Source organism: Palaemon carinicauda, chromosome 18 (assembly GCF_036898095.1).
Source record: "Palaemon carinicauda isolate YSFRI2023 chromosome 18, ASM3689809v2, whole genome shotgun sequence".
In the NCBI taxonomy this organism is placed as follows: Eukaryota; Metazoa; Arthropoda; class Malacostraca; order Decapoda; family Palaemonidae; genus Palaemon; species Palaemon carinicauda.
The window spans coordinates 53886343-53907095 of NC_090742.1; the positions used below are offsets into that span (position 1 = coordinate 53886343).

The window sequence follows — 20753 nt, forward strand, 5'->3', positions numbered from 1 at the left end:
TCTTGTCAGTCTTGTAGATTAGTGTCAACCCTCCGAGTGGAATATAAGGATAATGATTCCGTGGTCTGTTTTTTATTGCTTTAAATCCTGGCGCAATTAAAAAGTAAGATAAGTGCAATACATTAATGATGATAGCACTCATGAATGCAAATACTGTATGAAATTTGCAAGAAAAAGTGTGAAGTATATGTAAAAGAAAAGATTAATCACACAGTTTTACAGCAGAAAAGGAAATAAAGGTATATAACCCTGAGGATTATAGAAATTATTTAAGCATGAGTGATGGTGCCTTCTGAGACCTTTTATCCCTTGTCTCTCCAAAAATAATAGCAAGATAAAATAATGAGAAAGTCTATACTTACTGAAAAATGGGCAATTGCAACATTAGGGTTCCAAGCAACAAGCCGATCATTGAAAGTTCTCAGATTTTCGACAGGCATATCGACACAAGCATTGGGATACATCTTATCCTAGGCGTGCTAAGTAATATAAGAGGCATCTTTCAACCTTTCCCAATACAGTACACATGCAGCAGACTAAGTTGACATGCCACTCATTTCACTAGAGTATGCTGAAAAGACTACAGGACAAGACAGTCTTCACAGGACTGGCTTCAATAGCCCTCATACGTGTTAAAGACTTACCCCTTCCTGCCAATCGCTAAGAAATCAGCATCCCAGTTTCGTACATGGATGGCTGGCTTAAGTCTCCTATTAAAGGACGAGGATTTGTTTACATGTTGGAACATATCACCAATTTTTAAAGTAATTTTTGTTTTTCATAACTACAGTATACAAAACTAACTCCTTTACATTACACTTCCTGCCTCAACCATCCCACAAGTCCTACGTTTAAGGTAAAAGTGGGACTTCAGTGGCTTGTCGGGTGGGCAGAACTTATCCACCACCCTCCAAATAACTACCGCCACCTTGTTTTTTAATAGCTGTATCTAGGTTTACTGAAAGTATATTCCTGTAAAAGAACTCGGGTTTGTATAGTTAGGAAAAGGTAAATTTACCTAAAAATTTGTGATTTTTTCTGAGAATTTTTTTAGGTTTTTAAATTTCTTGATATTATTATTAAGTTTTATCTCTTCGGGATTTTTTAGTTTCTATAATTTGCTATGTGGGACCATGAGCTAGTTTGTTTTCTTGGTATACAAAGAATTACCGTTAAAGTAGTTTTCAGGGAAAGGCGAGTCTCTAGTAATTTAAAGTACAGTTCTTGAGTAGGATGGTAGTTTTCATCTCTTGAATCTTTACTTCACTCTCTCACCTTCTTCTCAATGTGGTAGTCAGCAATATGATTGCCAAGGGAGGTTCGTAGAAATAAACAGAATTTAACAATAGAATTACTCATTTCTATAATCACCTGGCATTCATATAATTTATGTATATGCCTCCAACCTCCCTGAACTAGTGATGTCAAGCAGACGTTGAGCTAATTTCAACTTTGAGACTGAAGGATAAAGGGATATGATTTACTCACGCGGCAGTAACTCTGTATACTACCATAGGATCTCAGTATTACATTAACTGGGTAAGCCAATTACCAGGAAAGAAAACAGGAAATTTTCAGTTTACGAGTAGGCGTCAATATTTACCAGCTTCGATAGAGATGATCAATATGAACACTAAGGAATTATAGAAATAAGTAAATTTTGTTATTGAATTTATTTGGAAAAATTTTCTTTAATGTAAACCAGAGAAAAAAAGTTCACCAGTCATTAGCCTACATGGCCTTGACTACCTTACAACCAGGAGCACAGTGTTCTTATTGAGTGATTATAGTGCTTGAGGCATCTTCTTCTAAAAGAAACATGTTAAGTAATAGAAATATATTATTTATTAACTTTACATTCTACATTCTAGTATTACATACATGTACTGACAGTACAGTAATTTACTCATTTATGTTAAGCGCATGTAATATTTCTTAAATGTTTTTCAAGTAAAACCAATTTAAAATTACAGGTATTTTCAATATTACATGATTAAGGATTCAACCAGCCCTATGTCTTTGCCTGGGTTAGGTAACAGACACTACCTCATAGATTAAAAAAAGCATCTAATTTTGATGCCCTAGGGTTAGCCGCCTCAGAACTCACATAAACAAATGACCACTACCTATGTGGTGTTGACTAACACCCTAAATAACGGACTTTGAAGTAAAGCGAAAAATCTATTTTTGGGTGAGATAGCCATGTCATCCTGATGGAAGGTTCCTTTAGGCAGCTTTATAAGGGATATTTAGCTACAGTGATCCTCCCAGAGAATTGACCATAAGTCTCCAGAATTCTAACTCCTGGCGCGAGTATCCTTAAAAAATTTCTTAAGGATATTGCATAATATCAGGGGACGTATTTCTTGATACGACACATGGCAATATTCACCCCGAATAGAGTTTTCGCTCTGAGGGGGAAGAGTGGCGACAATGAAGGGGAGCCGTCATCAAGGTTACCCGGTGGATCCCCTTCCCGTACTACTACAGGGCCATGCATGGCAACCCATTCCTTGTTGCAATTAAGCATGGATGTCTACAGAAAGAGCAGTTTTGGATGGGGATTTGTTACATATGTATACCTCTTTTCTTAGAAAAGGAGGGCGGGTCCATCAGGACGACATGGCTATCTCACCCAAAAATAGATTTCTCGCTTTGCTTCAAAATCCGTTTTTTGGGCTCAGCCATGTCGTCCTGATGGAAGCTTACCAGAGAATTACTTGAAAGTACTATATCTGTGGGTTTGTATAAGTGCCTTAACCTTGAGTCAGCTTCTATATGGTCACCCAGACCACATCAATATATGACACTACTGTTATTCGTCATATCCACTAAGCTTGGAATGAGCTTAGGGCTTTCTGCCCCCTGAAGGGAAACTGTCAACTCTGACTATAGAAGCGAGAAAGTTTGTGTACGTTGGAAAAAAATGTAATTAACTTACCATTAGGATGTTCACACGTATAAGCATATTCCAGTATTTTTACATTATTTTTAGGAAAAAATAATTAAGAAACTCTGGCTTGTTTTATTCAGCTACTTATGGGGCGAATAAGACGCAAATACTTTTTTATATTTATTTGTATAGATAATATAAACATAACAACGAATGTATTAAAATAGAATCATATCCCTTACAACCAACATTCTAAAGATACATATATATTTATCACCTGTAAGGGAAGAGATATATTAAAACATGGCCACTCAAAATTATTGTAAAATTATTAAGATAATTTCGCTGTAGATGTTGGATGAGTTTAAACACTGTGTACGAATGTACACACGGCACTGGTGTTATTGGTTTGATTCTACACCTATAAAGAACAGTCCCAGGGGCACCAGGGTGACCCTTAATAAAAGGTATTACCCTGAAAGGTGTTAACACCTTTTCACCCACAACTTTTTAGTCCCAAATAGTTCACTGTTCATCGCAGCACTAGACGACAGGTTTTATAACACTACCTGCCGCCACCACAAAGTGTTTTAGCTCGTGCACTTGCTTCGCATAATGTTTAAAGAAGACTAGAGGATATCCAACCTGTGTTTGAGCGGAGTCTATCAAAGTCCATATACTGAAAAAAGTTCACCGAGGAAGCAATTTTTCTTGGATCATGACCTGCAGGTGTACTGTCAGGATCCGCTCTGCGAATAAAGTAGGTGAGCTTCACCCTCAGTTGTTTCAGGGATAAGTTTGATCCTGAGGTTTCGCCTATGAAGAGCTGTCCTCCCTTGAAGTCTGAAGTTCTTCGAAGATAGACCTTTAGACACTCTACTGGACATAGAGAGACATCTTCCTTCAGAGGGCAGATTCTCCAAAGACCCCACCTATTGGTAGGTAGCTCGTACGAGAAAGGTAGGATCGGGAAAAAGATTCAGTTCTCCCTCTTCTGTGGACTGAATATGGCCCTCGTCTCTTGATAGGGCTACTATTTCACAAACTCTAGCTCTGGAGGCTATCGCAAACAAAAATATCACCTTTTGTGTTAGATCCTTTAGGGAGCATTCTTCATTGTTCAAGTTTGAAGCATAGTGTAAGACTTTGTCCAAAGACCATGAAATGGGTTCGGAAGGGGCTGCTGGTTTAAGTCTAGCGCATGCCTTCGGATTCTTGTTAAAGATTTCGTTCGACAGGTCCACCTGGAAGGCGTATAGAAGAGGTCTAGTCAAAGCTGACTTACACGTAGTTATCGTGGTGGAAGCCAAACCCTGCTCGTGAAGGTGGATGAAGAAGGACAGGCAGAAGTCTATCCAGATTTCCGTCGGCTTTTTTGTTTTTACAAAAGAGGCCCACTTCTTCCAAGACAAATCATATTGTCTTCTGATTGATTTTGACTTGTATTCTTCTATAAAGTCGATACTGTCTTTCGAGATCCCAAATCTTTTCTTGACTGCTAAGGCGAGAAAATCATGAGATGAAGGTTTTGGCTTCTCAATGATGAAGCGAAGGCAGTCGACTTCTGAACCAGTTGGGACAGAACCAGGTTCGGCAGAGGAAACAGCCTCAGCTTCAGTTCTATCACCAGATGGAACCAATTGCTCTTGGGCCACTTCGGGGCCACCACTGCTGCTGTCCCTTTGAAGGATCTCAGCTTGTTGAGGACCTTCAGCAGGAGATTTGTTGGCGGGAACAGATCGATGTGAGTCCATCTGTTCCAATCAAGGGACATGGCGTCCGTCACCTCTGCCCGAGGGTCCTCGTATGGGGCTACGTATCGAAATAGTTTCTTGTTGTCGCTCGTTGCGAAGAGGTCGATCTGCAGTTCTGGGACTTTTTTCAAGATGAAGGAGAACGAGTCTGCGTCTACGGACCATTTTGACTCTATTGGCTTTTACCTGGATAGAGCCTCCGCCGTCACATCGCGGAATCCTTGTAGGTGAACTGCTGATAAGGGCCATCTTTTCTTCCTTGCCAAGCGAAAGATGGCCATCATCACGTGGTTGATGTAGGGCGATCTCGAGCCTTGTCGATTCAGACATCTCACTATCACTTCGCTGTCCAAGACCAGCTTGATGTGGGCTGATCTGTGAGGGGTTAGGTGCTTCAATGCCAGGAGGACTGCCATGGCCTCTAGAATGTTGATGTGATAGGTCTTCAACAGGGATGACCAGGTCCCTTGGGCTTTCCTTTGAGGGGAATGATCTCCCCATCCTTCCGTCGAGGCATCCGTGTGGATAACTACCGATGGTTGAGGTGGTTGTAAGGGAATGGTCCTTGCTAGGCTCTTGACCTTCGACCACGACCTCAGAAGCGATCGCAGTAAGGTCGGTGTCGGTCTTTGTAGATCTCTTCGAGCGTTTGATGCGTATCTTCTCCAGACTCCTGACGCATCTTTCAGCTGTGCTCTTAGCACTGGGTCTGTTACTGCTGCGAACTGGAGAGAGCCCAGTACTCTTTCCCGCTGGCATCTTGAGATCCTGTTGGATTACAGTAGTCTCTTGACAGAACCCGCGATCTCTCTCCTCTTCTTTGGTGGAATGGAGAGGCGATGTGACTGCAAGTTCCAATGGATTCCCAACCATTGAAACTCTTGAGCTGGAGAGAGGCGAGACTTCTTGTAGTTGATCTTGAAGCCCAGATGTTCCAGGAACTGGATCACTTTTATGGCTGCCTGCAGACAAGCAGTCTTGGATGCTGCCCACATCAGCCAGTCGTCCAGGTATGCAGCTACCTGAACGCCTTCTAAGCGTAGCTGTTGTACGACTGCAAGTTTTGTGAAAATCCTTGGGGCTATATTTAGTCCAAAGGGCATGGCTCTGAAGACATACTTGGGCTTTTGTAGCTTGAATCCTAGGCAGGAGGAAAGGGGGCGACTGACTGGAAGGTGCCAGTAAGCATCTGCCAGGTCTATTGAGACTGTGTACGCCCCTTTCGGTAACAGGGTCCTTATGTGTTGTAGGGTTAGCATCCGGAACTTGTTGAGTGGAGACAAGTCTAGAATGACTCTGAGTTTGTCCGAGTCCTTCTTCGGAATACAAAACAGCCTTCCCTGGAATTTAATGGACTTTGCTTTCCTTATAACCTTTTTGTTCAAGAGTTCTAAGGTATATTCTTCCAGTAAGGGGGTGGAGTGTTGGAAGAATTGAGCAAATAAAGTTGGAGATCTGTTCCATTTCCATCCTAGTCCATTCTTGATTAGTTTGTGGGCCCAGGGATTGAAGGTCCAATGATCCTGAGAGTGGAGGAGTCTCCCTTCTACCTGGAGCATCTCATTGCTTGGATGGACTGGAGGGTTTGCCACCCTGACCACGTCCACCCCTACCTCATGAGGGGTTTCTTGAGGAGACCCGTCTAGATCTTCTACCTTTCGGGCGAAAGGTAGTGGTGTGCCTCTCAAAACCTGGGTTAAAGGCTGGTGACTGGGCTACCAGCTGTTGAGGCACCACCTGGAAAGTGGTTTGTGGTTTAGCAACCACTTGGGGCATTGTGGTCATAGTGACAGTGGGATGTTGCACAGGTCGAGAAGGTAGTCTTGGCTTCTTCGTCTTCCTCTTAGGTTGGGGACCAGCATCAGGGGAAGATTTTCTCTTGGAAGAGATGCCCCACTTTTGGAGAAGATTAATATTCTCCGTGGCAGCTTTGGTGACTACCTCTTGGACTACTTCCTTTGAGAAGAGGTCTTTGCCCCAGATACAGGAAGTGATCAACTTCTTGGGCTCGTGTTTGACTGTTGCATTGGCAAACACAAACTCCCTGCAGGCCCTCCTGGCCTTCACAAAAGCGTACAAGTCCTTCACTAGGGTGGCCATGTGCATCTTGGCCAGGACTGTGTACATGTCTGGGGTGCTAGTAATGCCTGCACACATCTCCATGCAGTTCTGGAGGGAAAGAGAGGTGGCTTGTCTCTCCTTTGTCTCCTGTTCTCTTCTCAGGAGAAAGTCCGACAACTTTGGGAGGTTCTCACTGAACTGCTGTCCTGCGATGTCTGCGTCGAGCTTCGAGACTGAGAAGGTTAGGTGGACCTCGTTCCAATCCTTCTCATCCGTGGGCAAGGCCAGAGACAATGGCCTGCACTCCTCTAGCGTAGGACATGGTTTGCTTACATCAATTGCCTTGAGCACACTGTGGAGAGCTTTTGATGAGAAGGGGAAAGTTCTTGATGAAGGAGCAAGAAAAGTAGGGTGCTTCTTGCTCAGCGCAGACACTTTGGAGTTGGTATATCCTGCCTTCTTCAGGCTACTCGTCAAGAGAGCCTTTGCCTTGTCGTGGTCAAAGACCATGACTTCCTTGGGTTCCGTCTCTTCCTTAGACGCCGGCTCACTCTTCAGCCGGATGAAACATTCTGGGTAAGCCGAAAGGTTTGGCCAAAATTGGATGTCGTCCAGGGGAATGGCCCCCATCTTCTCCGAAATGTAGTTTCCCATTCATCATGGGCATGAACTCTGCATACCTCCAGGGATTAGTTTCGGAGCATGGTGGCAGGTCAGACACTTTGGGTCGCTTGTATGACCCACATGAAGTAACTACTGTATACAGGTTGCTTCATGGGATTCCTTACGCATATGTACGTTTTCCTTCCGTAGAGAGTCCACAAGTTGTGTGATCTGGGCCATAACCGCTTGGCCCAGCGGGTCCAGTGGAGGGGTTGGAGCCGAAGAAGTTGACGGCACAGGCTGGAATGCCGACACAGACAGAAGAGGGTCCTCCGCTTCTGTCGACTCGAGATCTTCGTCTTCTCCAGGTGGTTGGGCCACCTCTTCGTCAGGATCCTCTTGAAGGAAATCCTTTTCGGTGTCCGATGACACTTTTGACATCCTCTCCTTGTTGATATCGGCCTCTATTGCAAGCTGTACGCAAGGAGGTCCGGGTCGTGCCTGAGGTACGACGGCATCAGCTATTGCCTTCGGGAACAGTACGCTTCTCATCATCTCCCTTGGTAGGTACGGTCCCGGAGAGTTCTTTTGGAACCCTCGTACCCACTTCCTAAGTGTTTCCTTCGCAGTATCCCTCGACTCCGTTGTCTTGGGATCGCCGAAACCCTCAGTCATCAAGGCCGAGCAGACGTTGCAATCCTTGGGAACCCAATATCTCAAGGTTTCAGTTGCGATGGAGCAGGTGACATGAGACCTGCAGGTGGAGTGACCACAAAAGTTCTTACTCTTATGGTTGCAGTAGATTACCTCACACTTCACCTTGGCTTCCTCCTGTAAAGAAAGAGAAAAGGTGACATGAGTATAGGGTAATTTATCACACTAATAAATTATGTTCATGCATAAAATTAGCACTTCCTATTATCATTATAACTCAGGATAGTAGCTAGAAAGAAAATAGGAAAGACACATATCTGTGTCTCCTGTCCCAGCAATTGCTGTGACTTCCCTCAATATTAATATTTAGAATTTCCTTATAACGGAAAACTAATGTGGAAGAGCTCTAAACTCTAGAACTAAAGTTAGTGTATACTAGCACTAACCCTTCCATAATGGAATATTGATATTGTAGGGTAAGAATATTAAGTTCTGATGGCCTATGGCTCATCAGGATATTGAAGGAATACTTCACTTCAACATTATAAGTGGTCTCAACAATGGACTGTGAAAGGACACACAGAATATGTTGGAAACATATACTACTGTATATTATATACTATAGTTTTCTAACTGCAGTATGTACTATACTGCAGAAATACTGGCTACTGTATAATCTTATACTTTAGTTCAGCCAGTCTGCTGCCGGCTAGGCTAGTACCTGACGGCACTAGCCGACAGAGATAGAGAAAGCATGGAGAGAAGGGCTACCGTATTACAGTATTATAGTTTAGTACAATAACTAGGGTTGTAGGGACTACTGTCCCTACTGCCTTCTTCTAGAATGAGGATTCAAATGGAAGGGGGAATGTAATCATTCTAGCTTCCATCCAGCCACAGAATCTGTTGCCAGCTGCTCTGCCAGTTCCAGGGTTTGTGGATGGCAGTCCAAGAGAGGACTGAAGAACACTCAAAGTTATAAGGGTCTCCCACCGGCAGCCGTCATGGCCGGCACAACTTTTCCCGGAGCCTTGCGTCCGTTAAGGGAAGGTCGAAGTGGCTATCAAGCCACCTTTGTAGGAGCCTGGCCGGCATCGTAATCCACCCGGCCAAATACCGGCCAAAGATGTTGTGAAGGCTAGGCCATCACTAAAGGTATAGTTTCTATACCGGCGTCGACTTGGGCGGCAGAGGAATAATGATTCCTCAGCCTAAGACCTTGCCTGATATAAGACATGTCTTCTAGACCACAAGGGAGAAGGTGGCAGCAATTGTACTACCACTTTCGGTTGTGGGCTAGGGAAGCCGGGCTTCCTATGCCTGCAACTGTGAACCGGCAGGGGAGTGACTAGTCTCCCGTCAGTAGAGTTACCGACAACAAGACTGAATACTCTGAGTTACTGTCGTAATTCAAAGCCGGGATACTCACCGGCAAAGAGGGAAGACAGAAACACTAGCCTTGTCAAGCTGGAGTACACTACTCCTATGGCAAGACCAAGATAGGGTTGTCGCCTAATGGCGACACTCAGAGGGATGGAGGAGTTTACCCATAAATCTCTAAAAGAGACGAGTATCGAATTATACAGGTAATTCTAGGAGATAGCTATCTCCTACTGAATTGATAAAACGATACAAGAGGGTAAACGGGGATAATGTACAAAAGTATACTAAAACACTATAGGCTAGCTTAACGCGAGTCGAGATCTCGGCTACGCTACGTCGCCGAGACCCTATCGTATACGATCGAAACATTTCACAGAAGAGGAAATATACATGTATGATCTTATCTTCACTAGTATAATTTGCCTAAATAGCTATAATTCATTAAAGCTAAATACCAGGAACGTCATACTACTGACTAAATAAAGCATTTGTGACGTACGACAGCGTCCGAAAATGGCACCTCCGGTGAATGGCTATGCTCTGATAAACACATCTAAATTATGCTAATTTAACTGTAAGAAGGGAGCTAAAAATTATACACAGGAAAGATTAAATACTCAACTTTCCAGAGGATGAAGATGCTGGAGAATGCATGATAAATTCATTAGTTAGTAACAAAAACACCGAGAGCAAGCGGGAGATACACCGTGCTTAATTCGCTACTAATAAAGGAATGGGTTGCCATGCATGGCCCTGTAGTAGTACGGGAAGGGGATCCACCGGGTAACCTTGATGACAGCTCCCTTTCATTGTCGCCACTCTTCCCCCTCAGAGCGAAAACTCTATTCGGGGTGAAGATTGCCATGTGTCGTATCAAGAAATATGTCCCCTAATATTATGCGATATCCTTAACAAAATTTTTAAGGATACTCGCGCCAGGAGTTAGAATTCTGGAGACCTATGGTCAATTCTCTGGGAGTGTCACTGTAGCTAAATATCCCTTATAAAGCTGCCTAAAGGAACCTTCCATCAGGACGACATGGCTGAGCCTAAAAATCTGTCTGTACGTAGTCGTCTCTATCACAGTATTGTAATTTATATTATTTTACAATGATAATACTGTATTAAAGGTAGGAAGACTTGTAACGCGTAAGTCGTTGCCACACCACCCTATTTATGCATAACAATAAAACACTCATGATCCTAACTACTGTATTGTGCATACAGTATACTGTTTGTACAATACAGCTTAATTAGCTAGTTTCAGATGACACATCACTAGAAATAATCACTATCTGTGTGTGGTCGGCTCACAACAATATCAACTCGTCACCTAAATATGTAGCCTGTAACTATGTACATCATATACTGTACTGTAAATACAAGAATAGTAGTTCTTTTTCAATAAACATCTCAATAACCTGAAACAAAAATAAAAGGACTGTACAGTGCAAATACTGTACAACACCACTTAACTTTAAGAAGAAGTCTACTCAGCAGAATTGCTCTTGATCTCAGGATGCAATCTGCGAGGCACAGTAGACATACCTACGTAGTAGCATTTCAAACATTTAATGTATATTTATACATATACAGTATGTAAGAGGTACACATCACTGCTGTAAACAAAACAAAAAAATAGATATTAGTTACAAATATTAATGGATTTTGCTCTCTCTCTCTCTCTCTCTCTCTCTCTCTCTCTCTCTCTCTCTCTCTCTCTCTCAGTTATGTTGAGATCATATTTAAAAAAAAGTTATCATAAATGTATGAGTACAATTGCTATATAATTCGAAGAGACGTAATGTGTAAGGTCGATGAGGATGATCAGCTGTGTAGTTACATATGAATGAACAGTGAAGGGATGTAACTACATGGCATAATACATCTACGCAGACGAGCCATTTGTGCTGTAAGAAAAAAATGATCAAACATTAATGACGATGTTCCATATGTTTATACTTGTATAAACTCTTCCCAAATTCTTATAATACCTTTCTACACTCTTAAACACTTTTTAAACTCAAGCTTACCTATATTTTGGAGAGATCCATTGAAGAAATAATTTATTTGGAATACTCACCAGTGAAAATACAAAAACTTAGTTGATGATATTAATGATTAGCTGTGCATTAATGAACAATGTAAATAATGATGATGATGAGGTGAATGCATTACACACAAATAAGATCATTACAGGCCTTCTGAAGGCACCATTTCAGGTAGAACATCATGAGGTGCAGTATCTTTGGCGAGCCATTGAACTCTTTGTGGTAGCCATTCTACAGGGGATCCAACTGAGAATCCTGTAAAGCAAGGCTGGCCTATCCCCACACACTTGTTTGGATATTGACTATCAGGACATGTCTTACTGCTCTAAAAGTAGGAGGCAGCTTGTCACTCTCTGCCATATGCTTGCAGGAAAGATGCCATTTTTATTGATTCTATTCCTTTATACTCAGAGGCCATTGAAATGGCTGTGTTTTTAAGCCTAGCATAATTTCTATTTCTGCTGAAGGAGCACTCTATTTTTGGGGGTGAGGATCATAGTAATGGGCAGTTACTGACACTGCCTTTTCATCTGTGCAAGGAAGCTTTTATAAATTTCCATAGCTTTGTCAATGGCATTTCTATATATTACTTCAATTCACGCATTATCTGGGGGGTCCCTATCTTCCACCATTTTCTGAAGTTCTTTTGCAGTTTTTGCTATGGTTGAGAGGTGTTTTAGTGATAAGCCAACTTCGTCATCTTCCTCTGAATCCTCTAGTTGTCCATCTTTGTCCTCACTTGCTGACTTCTTCATCTCTGTCAGATCTTCACCCATTAATGGATCTGTGTGGGCCTCAATGAGGTCGTTAACATCATCAGTAGTCATATTTTTTAAGCCATCTCCTCGTAGCAGTTTTGCCAGCCTCTCTGCCTTATCTGCTGTAAAGTGGTGGTTTTTGTCAGGAGAGAATCCTCAAAAGTAGTTGATAGCTTTTGGCCACAATTTCTTACAGGAAGATGTGAGTGTTTCAGTCTTCATCTCCTTTATGGCCTTATGAATATTGTGGAGATGAAATAAAATACATGAATTATACCTTCATCCATGTGCGGGATATGCCCTCGAATGACAGGCCTTTCACGTGGCTTCCAGCATTGTTCATTGGAAGAAGCACTTTGAAATCAATTTTTTTGTCAAGACAAATCTTGGCTTTGGGGATGAAGCACTGTTGAAACCAATCTGATGTCAGTTCTTTTGTCATTGATGCCTACTGGTTGTGCATCAAATGCACTGGCAGCAAGATTTTATTTTTGTTTATCAGGGCCGTTGAATTGTTAGATTTATTATGAAGCCTCTAGTATTTCCACTCATAGTAAGTGTAAGGCCATCTTTGCATACCTAGAATTTAGGGGCTCTTTGCTTCTCCTTCATATTGAAAATCAGCTATGGCATACATTTATAAAAGAGGCCAATCTTTTCTGAACTGTTTTATTCATATTCCACACTTGTTCTGGGTTGTACCCCTTCTCGGTAATAATCTCACGCAGCTACACAGGGTAAGGTATTGATAACTATTGATCCACTGATGCTGCTTTAACAGCTTCCCCTATCATCTCATATTTCAGATGAAATTGTTGCTTAAAGCTAACAAACCACCCCTTGCAGACTTGGATAGGTGTAGGTACCACATCTATGAGGTTTGACCAGTACTCATTACAGCACTGGTTCCTCAGGTTTATTTGAAGAAGACCTGAAAAGTTGGAAGAGACTCATAGCCATTTCCTGGTTGAGATCAGAGTCTAATGCTACATCTTAGTAGTGCTGGTCCTCAATCCCTATGAACAATTCATTCTACTTCTGGATTAATGCCTTTTCCATCACCACGTCAGTATATGCTTAGCAATGTGCAGGGCATTTGCAGTTCCAATTGCATGAATTGTGGTCTCCTTAATAATGTAATGCACTGTACTCTTTTTCACATGAAATATCCGACACTTTCCCTATCCCTATTAAGCACCTCTACGTTTTTTTTTCAAGGTCATCATGTTCTTCTGGTACTTAGGGGTAGGTTGGGAGGATGATGAAGCTCTCTTTGAGGTTTTTTGCAAATGTTGTATGGGTACATTACACACGGAGTGAAGAAACAATGTAACACAGATATTTACTGTATGACTGAGACTGTGAGAGAGTAGTGTGCTGTGGTCTGTAGCTAGACAAAGCAAATTAATGAGGTTTGGAAGCACTACAATATTGATGCCTTGAGAAGACCTTAAGTGATAACACGGGTCACCCCCACGAATAATCGAATCTGCGAAATGCAAATATGCGAAAGGTAAAGTCAGGCTGTATAAAAGTAACTATAAAGAGCAAGCTTGAGAAATTCTTGCTAAATGCAAACCCAGTCTTTAAGACTTTAGAACACCGAGATATTACATATAAGTATTAAATGATTAATTTGTCTTTCAAGCATGAAATTAGTTTTTTTTATGATGGGTTACCGCAATTATCCAAATAGAAAATTTAACTTTTTAGTTTTTATATATTTGCAGGGGAGGAATACACTAATGTCTAATGGAAATAACATTCACTGCTCTAGTAATGTCAAGAGTTTCATTTCTTTATTTCATTGATACATTTAAAATATTTTTCTACATTTAGAGTAGAAAATACCATAACTACAAAATATGTTTGAGTTCAAAAGGATAATTAAACTTGTTTGATTTCTTAGAAAATATATCTGTAAAACAAGGAAACTTTAGCAAAATAACTTTTTTTGAAGCTGTGGGTAAAACCATTTTTAGTATAACCGTATTTTCTTTTCCTAGTATGAATAAAATCCAGTATAAAGATACAGAAAAAAATAGTACAGCAGTTCATGCATTTGCTGTTTATGTATTTTATTTCTTCTTAATACACTTGAATTTTTATGGCCAGTTGTTTGATAAAGATATTTTATAAAATAAATGATATTGATATTAATTACTGTATATAGTAACATTTTAAAATATTCTGGTATGAATGTATATAATTTCTTCCCCCAAATGTGAATTTGAAAGCTCTATAGTTGCATACATGGCCTTTTGCACTGAAAATATTGTAATTTGTGTCTGTTATAGTTCTCTTCATTGGACAGTGAAAGCTAATTATTTTTGGTGTTAATACAGGGAGTACATACCTGCGATTGAAGGTGCCAGGTGCGTTACGTCCTCGTGGTGTTAAAGGTGCTCATAGGCTGTTCTGTTTAGCTGGTGGTTTTTGCTGTGCTTAGTTTGAAGTGACTACTTATATTGAGCTTATAGAGTGTGCTCATTTCCTATCTAACTCTAGGTATAACCTAGACCTGATTTAGTGTTCAACGCTGCATTTTGTGTGTGGATTTTAGTCATAAGCTCAAATAACTGGTCATCTTGTCTCTATGAATCTTAACCTTAGTCTGTGTGTAAATAGGACTACCAAAATATGTACTTACATATTCCAACTTTACTTTTTTGTGCATAATACATATTTAGACTTTTTCATTGCCTTGTTTGTGCTTGTGATACTCCACTTTGCAAAAATCTGGTTGCTGTTATGATTATAGTAGCTGATTTATGTTGTTAGGCCTATAATTATTAAGGCCTACGCTGTGAATTTGTGGGATACACAAGCATTCGTAATTAAAATCAATCCAGTAGAAAGAATATCATCATCCAGGTTTTTGTTACATAGATGTAATTGACTGAATACAGTACAATACTGTAATTTCTGTCCATTTTCATTTTGATTGGAGGGTTTAATATATATTTCCTTGATGTCTAGAGGCATGCTTTCATAATGTACATCTTGAATTTTAGATTTATTTAGCATTTGACATGTATATTTTTATTATTTTCTTTGCTTTTAGCATCTGACAAGTCTAAGCTTCTTGCATCTAACAAGTTTAAGCTTCTTGTTACTAGAAAAGGTAATGAGGAAACTACTTTCATGGAGGAGAAAGTAGAGGATATCAAAATTGTTCTCCTTTCTGATGTCTCTGCATAAAGCATATTTTATTTATAGCATTGCATCTTTATTTAGGAAACCATGCCAATACTATAACTTGTGATTATTGGTATCCAACTCTCATTTGGTGTTTGTTCTTACACAAATACAAACCCTCATCCTTTGATAGGTGTATGCTTTTAACTTGGCTGCAACTTTCGCTGTGAAAATTTATAACAAGGTGTTGCTTATTACTGGGGGGTGGTGGGGAAACCCTGCCCCCCCCCAGCCAGTACACTAAGTAGCCACTTTGTTTTCACCTACTGCTTACCAGAGAATACTGTATTGACTTACTCCTGGTGTTGTCAAGTGGCTGTTTTATTTTTTCTTCTAGTTTATGGTTAGCAGTTCCTTGTGTGCAAGGGAATTTAAGGAAACCGATAGGATTTGCAGTTTTCTAATAACTGTAGCTGACTGACAGTTTTTGAGTAACCTGTCAATATACGCTTTTTTGTTACTGTTAACAGCATTACCATTGCTGTATATTCCCTCGGTAATGTATAGTAGTGATGATGATTTCATTGTAACTTAGGAATGAAATGTTCTTCCAAATATTGGAACAGGTGACTTCTTACTTTTGATCTCAGCACTTGTACAAGCCCTGAGATGCCAAATTATGTGTGTACAGTTGTTGGCAAGGGTCCTCTCTAACCAAGGCCTCTTGTGTATTTTCTTCATGAAGAAGTCGCCAGAGACGACTACCCATAGGACTGCTTAGTACAGTAGTTCCGACTTTTGAGTAATGGGATTCCTTAAATTATACCTATTGATAGCCTCTTAGCTCCTGGGCTTTTTGCAAACCCTCCCCCATAATCAATTGAACCTGAAGAGTCCACACTGACGGTAGGGACCTGTATGGAACGAGGTCATGATGTCTCGACATTTGAGTCCCCCATTATAGAATTTGCTTCCATGGCCAGCCTCCAAGCTACATAGAGGTTTGACAACCATCAGCTGCATTACAACCCAGGTTTTGTTAAAGCCCAAGTATAAGGAATTGCAGTGATTAGATCTGATCAATCATCAAGAACAAAGAATTGTTGATGCACTATTCAGGTGCCCCATGCACCATTTTATACCCAGAGAAAGGGAATACAGTTGTCTCCCACTTTGCCAAACAAGGGAGTAAAGATAGTTGTATACCCTGGTGAATGCATTAGTACAAGAGTTGCAGCTTGTTCCTCATGAAGGAAATGACATTAAGGTGGTATTGGTGGAAGAGGGTGCAAATAGGTCTCATCTTCCTGTAAACAATTGTCGCTAAGATTCCAGGCCCTTTATGGATAACTATTCCGAGATCCCCATCACATATTTAGCAAGTGCTGAGAAAGAATCTTGTAATCTATAAGTCCAGTCAGTAGTCCAGGCTCTTCCTCCTCTGGAAGAGATCGGACAGAACTTATTTCATTCATTCACAACCTGATCTTCCATATAGAGGGATAGAAGGATGAAAGGCAAAAAGAATCACAGAATTCAATGACTTCCCATAGCTTCTATAAGTGAGTACATGCCAGTTAGTTTGGGGTTGACACAACATTCCAGACCTGCTTGCCAATATTGCTCGTAAACTACCAAAACTCACCTCTTACTGCCAGGAATGGAAGCTACATGAAGGCTGATGAGAAGGTTTATGGACTTCTACATTCTACTCTTATGAATAGAATAGTGTACGGGGAATTGGAGACTGGTCTTCAGTCTTCATGCTTGGTTCGGGGCTTGCTACATACTATCCGTTATAAGAATGATGACCACTCGATCCTTGTAGAATTGAGAGAATAATTTCCTCTGTCCTACATGAGGTTTTCTGTGCATCTTTTGGGAAAGTAGTTACCAATTCAAAGCTTGGGGCTTCTGACTGGCTACCACCTTCCAACAGTATATGCAAGTGTGTACGCTAATCTTATTGAGCATTTTCACTTACCTCAGCAATTATTCCCTTTTACCCTCTTTACAATGGAATCACTTCAGTATCGAGAGAGACTCTGCCTCTTGTCTCAATCTGTGGATTAAGATATATCGAATAAAGTTCTTTATGACTCCCAGAGAGAGTGTGGAATATCTGGGACTACCTTAACATAACAGGTTTGGGGGGCCTCCCGGCAAACTGTCATAGTAACAGTGTAAACATAACTATTCCTACTCTGCCTTCTGGATCAATAAAGAAAACCCTTTCAGAAACTTCCCCTGTTGACAGGAAGACTAGTTCCACAAGGCTGCCACCCCAGTAATTACTCCTATAGTTCTTGAAATTTTACTGGTTTACAATCGGAATATAGGGAGATCTATCCTAGTAGTTGCATGATGAACTTCATTATGAGTACTTCTCTCTGAGAATCTACTGTCCACAGATGTAGAGAAGAAGGGATAAGAGGCTCACCTGAATTTCCTCTTATCTAAAGGATAAGAGGATTGCACCTGTTCCTCACTCTATCAGGAATTCTTGCAGTACTTCTACTTCGGTTGTTTTCCAAATAAAAGGGTTTGATATACTTTAATACGGAAAATGCTAGTGAAAATGGTCGATCACGCTTCCATCGGTGCCCAAATTTACAAAAGGGTCTCATTTACAAAAGGTTCTCAAGCAGTTACACTTTTTTTAGTAGAGGATGAGATGCAGATTAGCAACGTTCTTTCAGGCAAGAACACTTTTGATCATCCACACTAAATCAACAGTCCAAGTGTAGGGTTTTAGGCTATCTCCACATCATTTCATGGTGGAAAGGTTTAGTTTCTCACAATCAATCATCCTGTTTGCCATGCAATAGGATACAAACTTTGGATTTTCCCAGTTGCAGGCTGTCGGTAAAGTTTGAAGATCCCTTCAAACATCTCATGAATCTAAGATGCTTAGGCCTTTTTGTCCCTCTTTCCCTGTCTTTCTGGTTCCTCAATAGTTGGTGGAAGACATTGAGATTCAGAAAGACCCTGATATCTCCTTAGAAGCCACAGGTCAAATAATTCTAATATTAGCTGTTTCTCTCTTCCTTTATCAGGGAAGCTCCCCAATTTCCATGGTAAAGATACTACTTAGTCCCTGATCCAAGTGTTCAATTTGTATTGAGACCTGGACTTTTCAAGAGAATCGACTAGATTCTTGAGGTATTGGGGTAGTCACAGTCATTATTTCCTAAGAGGTAAAGCTGCCTGGAGCCTTTTCTTGAGTCCTCAGTTCTCTTAGCTGGACCTGCTCAAACTTGGGTTATCATTGACAAAATGAGTATGAAAACGGCATATATTTTCCAGTATTACTAGCCATTCTGAAAGATAGAAGGCAATTTCCATCCCCTTGATTCAGCAGTTTGTGTCAAGGATCTAGAATACAAGCAGCCATGACTTTAATACTTCTTCCTCTCCTTGCTACAAGGCGACTAGTAGGGAAAGAATGACTTACCTTCCTGTTCTTGGGAGGAGACATCACAACTCTTCTTTCAGTACAGAAAGAATGAGAGATCCTGAAATGGAGTTTTCTTCAGGCTTCATGGGAACAATGGGACATGTGCTCCCACAAGGAGACCATCCCCGACTCAATTGCATAAAGCCAGTTTATCGGACCAACTCTAGTTTTCAGGAAGAAGCTGTCTGTAGCGCAAGTACTAAAGACCAGAGTCTGGAAGTTCCAAGTTACCTTTACAGGTATACTATCCATGGTAGTACACTCACAAGTCTTTAGATGGATTTTTATTGAGACCTGTGGTAACTGCTCCACCAGTTTGTATATCTTGCCTAGTTCCGTACGATACGAGAAGCATGTCATGTAAGATAACGGTCACAGCATTAGTCTAGGACAATAGGGGGGTGTATGGCCCTTTCCCTTTTTCCTTCCCTTCTCTTGGGGTGCAGTGGTTGATCCGTTATTTGCTGGATCGGACATTGTGCTGGGGAGTTTCCATAGCGAGCATCTGTTCTATACAAGTCAGTTATAGAAGTATCTCCCCCATCCTCATTAGGAGGGGAAGAATGGATAGAATGTAGGATACATTATGCCAAATTGGCCATACATTGTGAGATAATATCCTTCTGATAATATAGGTTCTTTATAGACCGTCTATCAGCATACAGAAACCTAGCCCAACCCATTAGCGTCTATTTTCCAGTGTTTTGGGGGGTGGTGAGACATAACACTCCCGCACCTTTATCAGGTCCAACCATATTGACATCCTAGGATTTTAAACCAGCCAGTATGGTTTTATGATTTTCCTCCCTCTAAGGTTGAGTCTCCATTCAAAGTACTGTACAAAGTTTTGTATTTGTGTAGGAACAAATGAAAAATTTTGAAAGTATTTTGTATTTTTTCTAACCATACAAACCTGAGCTCTATAAGTTTCACTTCCCACCTCAACCACCCCGCAAACCCTTGATGAAGGTCAGAGTTGCTACTCGTTGTACTGGTTGAGGGCCAGCGCTTCCCTGCCACCTGTCATTAACTACTGACATCTCATTATGAATTTTAAAAGCGAAAGTTCTAGCCAAACTGAAAGCATACTCCTATTAAAGGACTCGGGTTTGAATACTTAGTGAAAATACAAATTACCGTAGTTTTAAAATGTGTTATTTGTTATGACTGTAGACCCACCATTTATGGTAGTGTTTTCATATTAAAAATGTCATATGACAAGTAAGTCATTTAGTCATTTTTTATATGCAGTATGCATGTTTGTCTCATTTTTACTCATTATCCGTTATGGATCATGTTACACATGTTCATACTAAGACAAATAATTAGAAAATCATTCCAAAGACTATCTCAAACAGTGATATATGAAATAACAAAGTCTTAACGTGTCGATATATTGCAGAAAGTAATGAATACTCTCTTGATTAGGCAGACTCCCATGGCATTAAATTTAGAGGCAAAGTTCATGTGACTCCTCTAATGGCAATAAAATTTTTTAGACATTATTAGTATGTAGTAATTAACAGTTTTGATATAAGTTTTGGGACAGGTAGTTCATGTTTGCATGGAATCAATTTCTACATATCTTTAATGCATTTGAATTCAGTGGATATTGCATGCCCCTTTTAGTGAAACAATATTTATATAATATTCACAAATCCTTTCTCTATATTTGGCAATACAATGATTTTAACTGTATTGCTTCTAATTTGATAATTGACTTCAAAGTGGATTTATTCTTGAGGTGACATTTTGAAAATTTTCTTATTATCTTTTAGTTTTACTTGCCATTATATCTTCCATGTTTGGTTTTGTATAGGTGTATGCAGTATACTTTCTCTGATATGTTGAAACCCACATATTTATTTTACTGCAAACAAATGATGCCACATCTTTGTAGAAGTTAAGTATCCCTGGTACAATACTTTTTGTGGAAGAATATTTTTCTAGTTGATCACAAACCCATCAGTCATATATGGCCTTTTGCATGTTCCACTTGGA

At 40.5% G+C, this 20753-nt stretch overlaps 1 protein-coding gene across 14 annotated transcripts in view; it reads left to right on the forward strand.

Annotated features, from left to right (window-relative positions):
* Window positions 1-20753, forward strand: part of KrT95D (phosphofurin acidic cluster sorting protein KrT95D) — a 396291-nt gene that overhangs the window by 171552 nt on the left and 203986 nt on the right. For 8 of the 14 annotated variants that reach the window (XM_068392357.1, XM_068392366.1, XM_068392358.1 and 5 more), the window contains one exon: window positions 14503-14559. The exons of 4 other annotated variants lie outside the window; for them this stretch is intronic. In XM_068392357.1, the coding sequence (XP_068248458.1) occupies window positions 14503-14559 (57 nt within the window). The remainder of the gene's footprint in view (window positions 1-14502; window positions 14560-20753) is intronic. 2 more of the 14 variants (XM_068392361.1, XM_068392362.1) reach the window with 1 other exon arrangement.